Genomic DNA, 12900 nt, shown 5'->3' with positions numbered 1-12900 from the left:
CAGTCAGATCTATATATAATATAAGTCGCTCTCAAATGAATAGTTTCATTAAAAAAAGGCTCAGCATTTAGTTGGTATCAGTGTGTTTAGACTATGGCCCTCTTCAGGCCTGGCATTATCACCCGTCTCAGGTGATCTGATCACACGTGGACAGCTCTGAGTAAAGGTGTGAACGAACCGACGACGCAATGATGAGGAGGCATTTGAGATCCGATCGGTGAGACCACAGTCGGAGGTGGTGTGGTCCACATGTGTCCTCTGCCACAGTCTGATTAGTCCCGACACGGCTTCACAATGAACAGAAAAAATTTAACTATTTCAAATGGCTAAAACCTTATTTCATTGTAGAGCTGTGAGCAGCGCAATGATTCGCTCAACCCCTCCTTGTTCTGCTCTCTCTCTCTCTCTCTCTCCCTGTCTAACACACTGACAACAGACCCGTCTGTCATAGTTGGACTGGCTTAAAACAACAACTCACACGTGTTTATTTGCATAGAGAGCGGGGAAGTGAGATCCAATCACAAGTGATCACTCGAGACGCCTGTGGAGATGCATTCTAATGCCAGGTGTGAACTGACGCGCTCAGAGCTGTCCACTTGTGATTGGCTCACCCGAGATGCATGTTAATGCCAGGTCCGAACAGGGCCTATTTTTTTTATGTGGATTAATACTACTGAGTATTTATGGCACCGGCATGGCGAACTCGAAATTAACTACAGTGCCCTGTAGTATAATGAAGGAATATGTCACCCGGTGCAACAGTGTGGCTCATTGATGTTTTATTTGATAGTTTTTGAACAACAATGGTGTTTACAGCACAGACGAAAGAGCTGTATCAGGCTCCGGCTACACAGACAGTAATTGTTAGTCAGATAAATTCATTGTTGTTTTTGGTCTTTTCATGGGATTTGTTGACAAAAAGAAAAATGTTGAGTAAAGCCATCCTTATCCTTTAATTGACAAAGACTATTGAAGATAAAAGAAAAGCTGCCAGGCTATTCATTTTTAATTTTGTCATAAATGTCTAGTAAGCTTCTCTTTCCTTGTGTGGTTTGGATTTACTGATTTTAAAAATCAGTCACTGATGCTTTTAGTATGTAGTTATGTAAGTAATGAAAAAAAAAAAAAAGGTAAAAATAAAATCAGTAAATAAATAAAAATCAGATATGTATTCGGCCTCAACGGATTCTCAGTTTTAAAAGACTTGGATTGGACTGCAAACAAAAAAACCTCATGGGCACATTAATTCAAAAGGCGAGGTAGAATCAGCCGTGTCATGCCAGCGCTATTAGAAAAAAACACAGTGATGAAGTTTCTTTAAACAGGTTGATTTGCATGAATATGAGCTGTATGAGCGTAAAGCAGTTAAGTAATGAAAAGGCAAATGCCTCCCAAGCATAAACAAATGTAGAAAATTAACCAAACAAAATGCTACCATCAAATTAAGTTACTTTTAATACTATTGTATTAACCTCGTATTAACCTCACCCAAAGCTGTGTTTGTATTCCACCACAGCGCTTACGGCTACGTCTTTGTTCTCTTCCTCCTATGTCTTCTGTTTGCTTTGATTGTGAAGCACTTTAATGTAGAGAATGCTATAGAAACAAGGCTGTTCTTATTGAAGTGTTTGTAACCACTGAAACGGAGAAGACCACACACACACACACACACTGAAATGTGATAACTGAGTGTTCTTACCCGATGATGGGATGTTTGAAGCCCAGCTTGGCGGTGGTCTGCTGGATCTCCTTCTCCAGCCAGGCCTGCGGGCGCACCAGGTACTTGACAAACTGGGACACCCACCAGACGGAGGGGTCACCATGCAGACGGTGCAGGCGTGGGGCCAGGTCCTCGGGGATTGCCAGAGGAAGGTAGGGGGGCCGAGGGTGGAGACTGTCCACTATGGGCAACTCCACAACTTGGACGTCCTTATCATGGGCCTCTCCTAGACGAGCCGAAGAAGAGCAGGTGCAGAATGAGACACTTCATCAACATGTATGACAGCACAAGTTTAAAGCTGTAACTAGTGATTATCTTCATAATCATCAACAGACATTATTTTTGTTTATTCATCCACTGTTTAGTATATAAAACTGCTCATCACAGTTTTCCCAGAAGCAAAAATGATGACTTCAGATTACTTGTTTTGACCAATCAACAGTCCAAAACCCAAAGATATTCCATTTACAATGACACACAGCAGAGATTAAAGCAGCAAATGCTCACGTCTGTGAAGCTGAAAAAACAGCAAATGTTGGACTGTTGGGCATTTTCCCCTCATAAATGACCTACATGATTAATGGATTATCTACATTGTTGACTTATTTTTGCAGATTAACTAAACATCTGAGAGATGCTCGAGTTAAAAATAGCAGCAGGGTGACCTGGGGGTGAGAGAAGTTTATTTTCTTTACTTTTTTTGTCCCAGTTAAAGGGACTTACTGGGGACTTAACCAAGGTTCAAACTTTGTTCCAGTAAAAGGTTTATAGGGCTATTTCAGGTAAGACAACCTTCATGCTATGCACAGCTTCACCCATGCTCAGGTCTGAAAGGAGGCTAATCAGTCCAATAACTGACACATGTTGAGTCTGTGTCTTTTTCTTTTTTTTTTTTTTTCTTAGGGATCTACTATACATTATAAATGCCACCATTTTATTGTCATAATTAAAAACATATTACATTGTGATGTAGGGTGATATTTGAATGTTCCTCCCCGGCTCTGTTATTGCTGTTCTGTTCCAGCACAAATCCAAATCCCCCAACCCCAGAGAGTCCAGGTCTTGTCAGGTGACTGACAGCTGCACTTTGCTTGTCCTTGCTTAAAGGCCAAGGTAAGCTCCTTTCAATCAAGGCCATGTAGGGCCAGAGGCTGAGGCAGGGACCTGGATTGGAGAGGGTTGGGGTGGGGTGGGTGGTGGTCTGACATTGGCCCCTTCAGGCTGAATCCTGCTTGGCAGAAGCCCTGGGCAGAGGGTTGAGCGTGGCTGAACACGAAGGTCACCTCTCTGGGCGGCAGAAAGCCTCCATACACACCAAGGCCAACCATCTGTACACACACACACACGTGCATGATGCACACCTGCATGTGTAAACAAAGGTGGAAAACATACGCCCACCAACATGCATCCACAAAAATGCACATAGAAATGCGCGCGCGCGCGCACACACACACACACACACACACACACACACACACTCATGAGCATGACCATGTACAGGGTCTTGTGAACAGCAGGAAAAAAAAAAAAAAAAGTGGTCCAGTCGTTGGGATCCAAATAACATAACAATGAAAAGAAATGTGTATTTACACACGCAAACGCACACACATACACTCACACACAAAGAACCCAAGCTAATCTCATCTCACCAGAAGGGATATGCCTGGCAGGCACAACCTTCACTCTCTTTTAGTCTTAAAACCCGAGGAGGTTTTTTTTTTTTTTTTGGTTCGTGTATGTGTGTGTGTGCGTGTGTGTGTGTGCATGTGCAAACCCCTGATTTATGTAAAAATAAGTTTAAGGTCCGTGTTCTGTCAGACTAAAGTGGCTTCTTTAACTGCCACAGACAGGCTCTAATACAGCTGCAAACACAGCCTCCGCAACACACTTCCAAATAAATGGCATAATGAGTCATTAAAAATGGCCTTTCACAGAAAGGGTACACAAAAAAACATGAAAAAAAAAAAAAAAAAGGACAGACACAGAGGCTTCAGTTTGTGTGTGTGTGTGTGTGTGTACATGCTGGAGCATGAACTGAATATAAATTGGTAGAAGCATTAAATATTGAACTGAAAAAATATTCCCAGCCCTGTCTTTGCTTATATAACAATATTGGCATGATTCACATAAGGGGGAATGGGCATATTTCGAGGCCTGCACTTCTTGGCACAAATGTACAGATATGCAGTATGTCTTCCTCCCACAGCTACTTAATTAGATCACAAAGCTCTTCTAAATTTCATCTCAAGCCTCTGCATACATTTCCTGTATGCATCATGACTTCAAGCATATAGGTCTGCACTGACACTGACACAGAATGCCTATACTGTTTTTAAACCCGCGATGCATACTGAGGCTAATAAATTTTTCAGATTAGCATTGCTATGAAACTGGAGAAGCCGAGAGTGACACCATCCAGATAAAAAAAAAAAAAATACGGAGCCTCTCCATTCATAATACATTTGAGACTGAGTTTATGAACTTAGAGAAATTCTGTTCCAGTCTTTAAATGGCGGGGAACATTATGTTTCTCCCGCTGCTCTCAGACTCACTCATAAGGCAGTAATATCTCCACAGAGAACCTCAAAGGAATACACTCTCTTTGGCAAATTAGCCCTTTGATCAACGAACCATTGTTCCACAAGAAGACTGGTTTCCCCCTGTGTGTGTTCAGAATTTAGTCTTTTACCAGGCCTGTGAGGTGACGCCGAGTTCTCTCATGCTGTCCGCTGAACATAAAGGTTGTAGTAAAAGACCAACACGCACCAGTTGGCTCAATAGACAGTGGGGCTGGGTATCAAAACTCATTGCTGTCTTTTTGGTGAAAATCAAAAAGTGTGAAAAACTGGCATTGAACATTTGTACAGATTTGTATTTGTGGTTCCTAATTAAAATCAAAGTGTTGCCAATTTTGAATTAAGTGTTTTTTTTTTTTTCTGGCTCTCAAGCTTTAGTTTTGGTGCATTGACTTGTGCTTAGAGAACATTTGTTTTTCCCATTTGAGAACTTTTGGCTTCTGGGTTTTGCAGAAAAAAACATGTTTATATTTCTTAAAGTAAGGCATCAAAGAAAGTATTCTCCTGGTGTCCATACTGGTTTATATACTGTATGTCTATATACGATACTGGCGCTAGTATCGAAAAGAGTTCATAAGATAATCCAGTCACAGAGGAGAAACAAGTTTTTTGTTCTCATTACATAATCACAATCTAATAAAATAAATCCAGTATAGATTCAGATTTGTAAACATGTCCTAACTGAAAGCGAAGTTTTAGAGTCATGTAAGATTTTTTTTACATTTAGACTAATTTAAAAACATTTAAGAACTCTGTAGAAAAACATGCAGGTATTTTTCTAAGTCAGGCACCAAAATATGTATCTTTTGGTGTCAGAACCAAAATTAGCATATTGCATCAGCACTTGTATCCAGAGAGATAGACAAAGTGAGTAATCCTTTATCAATATCCCATTAGATAACCATGGGATATGGGTGTTTTTTTAAATAGTTTGGATGTGAGAAAAATATGTGTGTACTGTATCAGCAGCAGTATCAAAAAAAGTCAACTGTATCTGAACCTAAAAGAGGGACACGTCGCAGGTTGAGGCCAACTTTTATCAATGTCTATTCTATTTCTCTGATTTTTTTCATGGTAAAATCAACATATAACTTTTTTTCAGACACAAAGCAGATCACATAGGGAAACCCTGTATGTCATGAGTATTTTCATATTGATTTTCTTGTTCTCTTTTGTATTTTCCCACTTGTAGATGGAAAATCAGCAGGTCCCCTAGTGACTTCATCACTATCTTTGATTTTACTCTGAAGCTGCATGTTTCCCTGACAGCAATACCCTGTTGCTGATGCATATACCATGCATCCTCCGGATGGGGTGGGGTGGGGGGCCCTTTAACGAGCAGAAGACTTTTCTGTGTGAAGGTGCAGAGGCTCCTGCCATCCAGGTAATGTACAAAACCCTTTACCATCATCTGAAGTCATCTGCATGGTGGGTAATACTTGTTACCCATGAAATAAAAAAGGCCAAAATAACACTTGCAAATTTCTGGGCTTGCAGATCAGTATTCACTACATTTAAAACATTGTAATTCTACTGGCATGGGCAAAAATTCCACTTAATTAGTGAGATATTCAATGTATATCTACTTATTAATCCAAGGCTTTAGCATCCCTTAGTGGTCCAGTACCCCGAGGAGTGTTCTTGCCTGCACTGTTAACAAAACAGGCATGACCACAGGCGTAGCCAAGTACCCAACAGGCTTACATTAGCTCTGCCTAGCTAGTTAGCTGGCTTGGTCAACAGAAAATACTGCCTCTGCAAATCCCAGGACTCTATAAGAATGAGAATTCAGGATGCTAAGAGGCCTGAGGAGGGGAGTGGTGATATGTAGTGAGTTGGCTGTTGGCTACGAGCAGCCAGATGGCATATATGGATCTATAGGAGGCTGTTCCTAAGACACCAGAGGAAGACGTTAGATCGTGGAAAAAGGACACATGAAAGGCAGGAGAATAAGAAAGGGAAGGCGTTGGGAGAGCGGGAGATAAGAAGGGAGACCCCAGGAGAGCACAAGTCAAATGAAGCGATAGGAGAGAAATGAAGAGCTGGAAGGTTGCAGCGATGAGAAGAAGAAAGCAATGAGAAAGAAAGCGATAGAGAGCGAGAGAGGGGGGGTCGGGAACAGAAAAACCTCCAAATCATCACTGATCTCCATTTACAAACGCTTTGGTTTTGTCAGATTAGCAGAAGCATACACATTTATACCATGGGACTATCCATTAATCATATTAAAATCACAATTTCAATTCCTTCCTCTATGCAATCTCATTCATAAATGAATCTGCTACCCTTGCATTAGTAGGGAGATCCATTTCCTCCAAGCAAGCATATCGATCTTTGGGGTGTGAAGTAGTCTGGTTAACACGTATACATATGAACTACCTCATGCTTGAACATGGTGTTCATTATGAACAATCCATGAGTGGTGCAGAATTCTAATAACACACATGAATACCAAGGCTGAGAGTCTACAGTCATACTATTGACTCTCTGAGGTTGTATCTAGGCACAGCTGAGCTTTGAGCTAAATGCTAACAAGCTGATGTTTTGCAGGTAAAACGCTGTTACTGTTCAGCCTGAGAAGAGCATGAGTGCTCGTACCAAATTTCATTGAAATCGATCCAATTGCTGCTGAGGCATCTAACTCGAAGTTGCAAATGTGAACATCGTGGTGGTGCCAGAATAAAATTCTGTAGGAAAAACTTAAGTCATTAGGATACACTGTCCGGGAACCATAAATGTATGTGCCAGATTTTGTGCTGATCCACCCAGGAGATGAGAGATATTGATGAGATATTTCATATGATAGGTGAAAATTCTGACCTGCTACTGGTGCAAGATGAAAAGTCGTATAATCACCAAAGTCAGAGGGATTCATCCTCAGCGGAAAATGAACATCTGTACAAAATTCCCTGGCAATCAGTCTCATAGCTGTTGAGATATTTCAGTCTAACGTGGTGGACCGACTGACCAAACTGACTGGCTGTTCGACCGTCGTACCCACATTGCCAGCCCGAGAGCCATGTCGCCAGCTTGACTGAAAATAAATAGCATTCGAGTTCAGATCAGAACATTCCCTCCAATCATCGGCCTCCAGGTTTTTCCATCATTACCCCTGTAAGTATTGAAATCCCTCAGCCGAACTATGAAGTCCCCAGGCAACGCTGTCTCCAGGAGGATACTCAGACAACCCAGACTCTCCAATATGGCTGTGCTGGTTGGCCAATAGGCACAGACACACACAGTCTGACTCTTCCTTTCTACAACTTGGTCGCACAGAGGTAGGTAACCCTATTGTTCTCCTGGACCTCTTGGTTCACAACTCTTTCTAATAGCTATGGCTCCTTTCCCACTAGAAAGGTGAAATTTCACATCCCACGAAAATGTTTTCCCAACAGTCAATGCACCCAGCACACAACCTTGTCAGCAGCGGGCACACTATGCAGCAACCCCAAGTTCTTTTCAAGGTGGGAATGACCTGGCCCCGTGGGATACAGGCTCAGCTACCGGCTGCTCACTTGCAAACTGCTGCAAACTGCCCTGCGAAGCCAGACTCCAGGAGAGGATATTCCTTTGAGGCCATCACTGATATGTTAGAAAACTAAATCATATACCGATGTCAAAGTGAGTGTTCAGCAGGGAGATGTTTATCATCTTTCAAAGTGAAAATATGAAATATTTTAAATCAGTCTGTGCCACAACCTGGGCCTGAAACACAGAAATATATGCATATCTCCTCAGTTAAGAAATTTGCTATATAGACATTCATTTCTGTTCAGTCCATGAACACAGATATTCTCACTGTACAGGAAATGATGAATCAAAACGGTGCCAGCAGCCTGGGCTAACAAATAGTGGACAACAATTCTGCAAAACGTATTCCCAACCATCTCTGTCTGTATAAGAGACTATGAGTAGAAACTTACTGTAGGTCAGAGGAGTGGGTTGTTTACTGAAATCCAGTCACAGGCTTTCTTGGCAATTAAACCTTTGAGCAGTAACCTGCTGCTGCTACATTTGCTGCCAAAGTGCTTTAACAGGAATTGCATAGTCCTGCTTAGCCAGGGAATTCACACTTTGTTTTTGCTGAGGCAGCACAAAGGAGAGGTCTGGCCGACCCTATTTTTCAGCTGGGATAGACTGAGGGTTATTTGATTATTAAGCAACCAATCGCATTTGTCACACAGCACTGTGGATATGACTGTGTGTAGTTCACAACAGTACTGGTGTGTGTGTGTATGTGTGTGTGTGTGTGTGTGTGTGTGTGTGTGTGTGTGTGTGTGTGTGTGTGTGTGTGTGGAGGGAGGGGGGTGTGCACTTACCTGACCAGTGTCCAGTGGTGGCCCCAGAGCGGTCGGTGCAGGTGTTACTGACGGGCAGGAAGACAGTCTCCCAGCCGCCGGGGGCGTAGCGCCAGTTGTGGGACTCCAGGATGAGCGTGCGCTGGGTGCCATAAGCGATCATGAAGCAGTATACGACATGGTGGAGCTGGCAGCCATAACCACAGCCCTTATTGATGTTACACACCAGCTTTCTCGCCTTACTGCAGTCTGGGGGGTTCTAAGAGGAGGAGAGGAAAGAACGTTTCAACATTTTTTATTGCTTGACCTTCGTCTTGTACCTCTCAAAGCCCTGCTCTTTGACTTGTAATAACACATGGCTGATATTGTTTTCTTTGTTCCCTTTGCCTGTCTGTCTCATACTCCACTCCACTCTAATTTTATGTCACCTGCTCAATCTTGTTCTCCATTTCTCTCTTTACCAGCCAGTTTCTTTTTACTTCTACAAATTCTTCTTTTACCATCTTTTAAAAGGATAAAACTGGTGACATTCTATATGTATAAATGTAGCATTGTCTGTGTACTAGTCAAAACCCGATATAGCTCTATTTCGCCATTATTGTGCAGACACTATAAAAACACATGAATGAGCCACTGCGTGACATGTTTCTTCAATACAATGAACATGGGCACTGTAGTTCGTTTTGAGTCCAACCTTCATACACCAGCATGGTGCAGTCTCCAACAAATACACCATTTCTCCAGTCTGAGTATCATTTGATAAAAATTAGGAAATTACTGCGTTTTTTTTTTGAATAAACTATATATGTGACCAGCTTTTAAAGATTGAAGTCTTTAGTAGAAAGCAGCAGTCTTAGGTGTTTTCCTGGGATTTGTTGACAACAATATTGCCAGCCTTATCTTTTAATACCTCCTCCTAAGTACACACACACACACACATATATATATATATATATATATATATATATATTTTTTTAATATACTTCGTTTTTTGCTCTTGCATTCTCTCATTGCTTCACCCTTCACTGCCCCTTTTTTGCTTCCTGCCCATGCGCTCATTCGCATTAACCCCCCCCCCCCACCACCTCTCATTCCTCATCTCATAAATTAACTTCAATATCATACAAATGCTGAGGGGATGAATACCAAATGAGAGACCCTGGGGGAAGAAACAAGGATTTCTCTTTTTTTTTTGTGTCAAAAAAAAACAAAAAAACAAAAAATAGTGGAAACCAGCAGAGTGACACATGCTGTTTTGTCGATGAGTCGCCGGGCGGGTTGTGATTCGCTCGACAGCCAGTCTGAGCGACTCTGCAATGCTCGTGCCAACCAGCTTCCTAAACAGCAATTACCGGCTGATGGGAGTGTTTTCCTCATTAGGCTGCTGCAGCTGTGGATGGTTCACAGTAATCAGGACGCCCGGCACCCACTGGTGAACGCTGCCTATCGCAAACTAGCAGGAGAGGAAGAGGAAGAGAGGGATGAGGAGGAAAGGAGAGGGAAGCAAAGAGGGAAAGAGATGAGAGGATTAAAAAAAAAAAAACAGAGGAGAGGAAATGAAAAAGAGAACAGGAGATTATGAAGAGAGAGGCAAAGAGAGGAAATGAGAGACAAAAAAGAAAGAGTAGAGGAGAGGAAGGGAAGGGAGGGGAGGGGAGGGGAGGGGAGGCTCCTTTAGGTGCTGAAACTGATTACCACCTCGGCTGTTCAATAACATGAACAGAGTACAGCAGCCATCGAGCTGACAGAGGAAACCACACAGGTATTTCCTCTGAGTTACAGGCTGCCGGTTCACTACTGGCCCCACAGGTGGAAGCTAACTCACTGTACTAATAATCTACTGTGGCACTCCGACAAAAAGGACCCGTGTAGATCTTGTTTTCTTTCGATAGGGCTCGATATCTGAGCCGCCTATGTCTCCGTGAGACCGATGCGTGCCTTGAGCCTCGTGGCGCGGAGGCCACCATCGGATCCCCGGTTGATAGTGATGAAGCTGGAATGGCTCCGAAGCGCTGAGAGACTCAGTTCAAGGATAATGATGGCAGACGCATGCACAAAGGCAGCCTCTGAGTACCGCTCTGTACTGTAGGTTAAGTGCCTGTTTAAATTGTGTGCTTTTTTTGAGTGTGAAACACAGAGGCAGTTGCAGAGCAATGTGATTCAGCTCTGAGAGACCACAGTGATATTGTTTATGTAGGGAATATGGCTGAGAACAACTGGATATGAAAAATAGCATGTCGAGCTCAGGTAATTATCCGCTGTGTTGCCCGCATTCAAAAATGCAGAGGAAGATGAAAGGAAGCTGTGCACTCCTGATGATGTTTAAAGTGCGGCTACATTTTGTACAGGTAAATGTCTGTTCTGCCACTCTCTGTTGCAGATTTACAGCATATCATTAAGCTCATTTAAGTTTTTATTTTATTGTTTTTTTTTCCCTCATGTACGACAGGAAACAACAGCTATAATGCACACGCTGTGACACATTTCAGACTTAAACAATCAACAGTGTGCCATTGAGAGGAACTGTGGAGTTAACCTGAGCACTAACATCCACAATGACTGAACTGTCAAAGAGAAAAAGTCAAATATCATCATCAGGAATTTCAAGGAAGAAGAGTTTTTTTTCTTCTTCATCATTTCATCACAATCCTTTTTTCTTTTTTTTTTCTTATCATATCAAGCCCCATTTCTTTGCATCTACCAGCTGCTGGCAATTTATCTTTCTCAGCAGCAGCCATTTAATCTTTTGCATTCTGTCTCTATGTACAGTAGGTTTCATCTTCCTCTCCTGCCACAGGATTCAAATTGCGTACCAACACTCAAGGGAGTCGCAGAAAAAGGATGCACGGATGCACTAGATGAGATGTGGAAGCTTCTCACTCCACATGTTTCTGGCTGTGCTGTGAACAGATACACCAGTTGCTCTCCTCCTGCTGCATTTTCCACAGACCATCAGCTAAATATGTGTTTGCTGCTCCAAGTGGTCGATACACACATCAATTTCAACTGTAGGACTGTGGGACCTGTATTATAAATACAAATCGCCATAACCATCAGTAACAGCAGGTGTTTCCAAATCTACCAAGACTGAAGTATCAAAGCGCTGACATAGCCCCTTTTGAAGCACAAACAGTTGCCTATTTACATATCAAGCACAAATGGAGCGACGTTAGTATTAATCTAGAGTTATATTCCTGGCAACTTGATGACTCTTAGTCCAATAATCACACTCTGCTTTGTTGTGCTCTCCGCCAGCTTCTGAAGGAAATATCAGGCTGTTCAGCAGCTAAATGATCGAGCAGCTAGTCGCTAACTGTGTCTGTCTGCCGTTTGCCACCTTGCAGGTAGTGTTTTTTTCTTTTCTTTTTTCTCTCTCATTGAAAACAGATGTCTGTTATGTCCAAAAAAGATACTGAAGAGAGTGCGATGAGAGTGAACCTGAACAACAAAGTAGCAGGTGGGAAATCAAAACAATGAGCTGAAAGACACAATAACAGATTGGTAGAGCCGAAACAGAGTTGGTGATAATTCTCTAAAAAAAACAAACAAAAAAATAACCAAGATGACAATCTTGCTTATTACCAATGAATCCCACTATATAAAGGCTCATAGTGCAAAAATAGATGAAAAGCATGTCCAACAGAAATCCATCTGAAGAAGCCAGCCATGCTCACTCAATGTTGTGAGTGGACAGATGGAGCAGACGCAGAGATGGAGTTAGTTAAACCAGGAATGAAGGGAGAAGCTGGTACGGATGGCAGAGCCAGCAGGACAGGAGGGAGGAGTCTGTGTGTGTGTGTGTGTGTGTGTGTGTGTGTGTACATACAGTCTTGTGAGTGACTGTGTGGGTGAGATAGTGAGACACACAGGGCATTTCTTTGTGTACAAGCATGTGCATCAATCTTGTAGCTGAGTGTGTGCGTGTTTGTGTGTGTGCGTGTTTGTGTGTCTGTGTGTGTGTGTGTGTGTGTGTGCGCCAACTGCCTGCGTAGGTGCGGGTGAATCCATCTGTGCACAACTCTCTCTCTCTTTCTCTCTGTGTATGTGTGTGTGCGCGTGCATGTGTGCATGTGTGTGTGTGATGAATTAGTGATGGCAGCTGGTGGAGCGGTGTGATCCCTCAGCAGTGGTGACAGCAGCTGTTAGCGGTGCTGTCTCCGCCCAGCCAGACTGACTGGGTCCTCTTCATCAAACACACCGGCTCATTAATGCTGCAGGGCCCGGTGCTGCGCCGCACCGAACCGCCCCACCCCAGAGCCCCGCAGCACCAGAGCTGGGGAGGTGTGTGTGTGTATGTGTGTGTGTG

The 12900-nt window shown here is 42.8% G+C and overlaps 1 protein-coding gene across 1 annotated transcript in view; it reads right to left on the bottom strand.

The window, feature by feature from the left end:
• Positions 1 to 12900, bottom strand: part of fut8b (fucosyltransferase 8b (alpha (1,6) fucosyltransferase)) — an 85846-nt gene that overhangs the window by 9911 nt on the left and 63035 nt on the right. Inside the window, exons 6-7 of the mRNA XM_023415129.2 lie at positions 8616 to 8853; positions 1700 to 1946 (exon numbers count right to left, since the gene is read on the bottom strand). Of these exons, the coding sequence (XP_023270897.1) occupies positions 1700 to 1946; positions 8616 to 8853 (485 nt within the window). The remainder of the gene's footprint in view (positions 1 to 1699; positions 1947 to 8615; positions 8854 to 12900) is intronic.

Source organism: Seriola lalandi, unplaced genomic scaffold, assembly GCF_002814215.2.
Source record: "Seriola lalandi dorsalis isolate HSWRI2012SDOR001 ecotype SW California unplaced genomic scaffold, Sedor1 jcf7180002054544, whole genome shotgun sequence".
Classification (NCBI taxonomy): Eukaryota; Metazoa; Chordata; class Actinopteri; order Carangiformes; family Carangidae; genus Seriola; species Seriola lalandi.
Note: the sequence above shows the minus strand (reverse complement) of the source record. Positions and strands in the feature narration are given on the sequence as shown.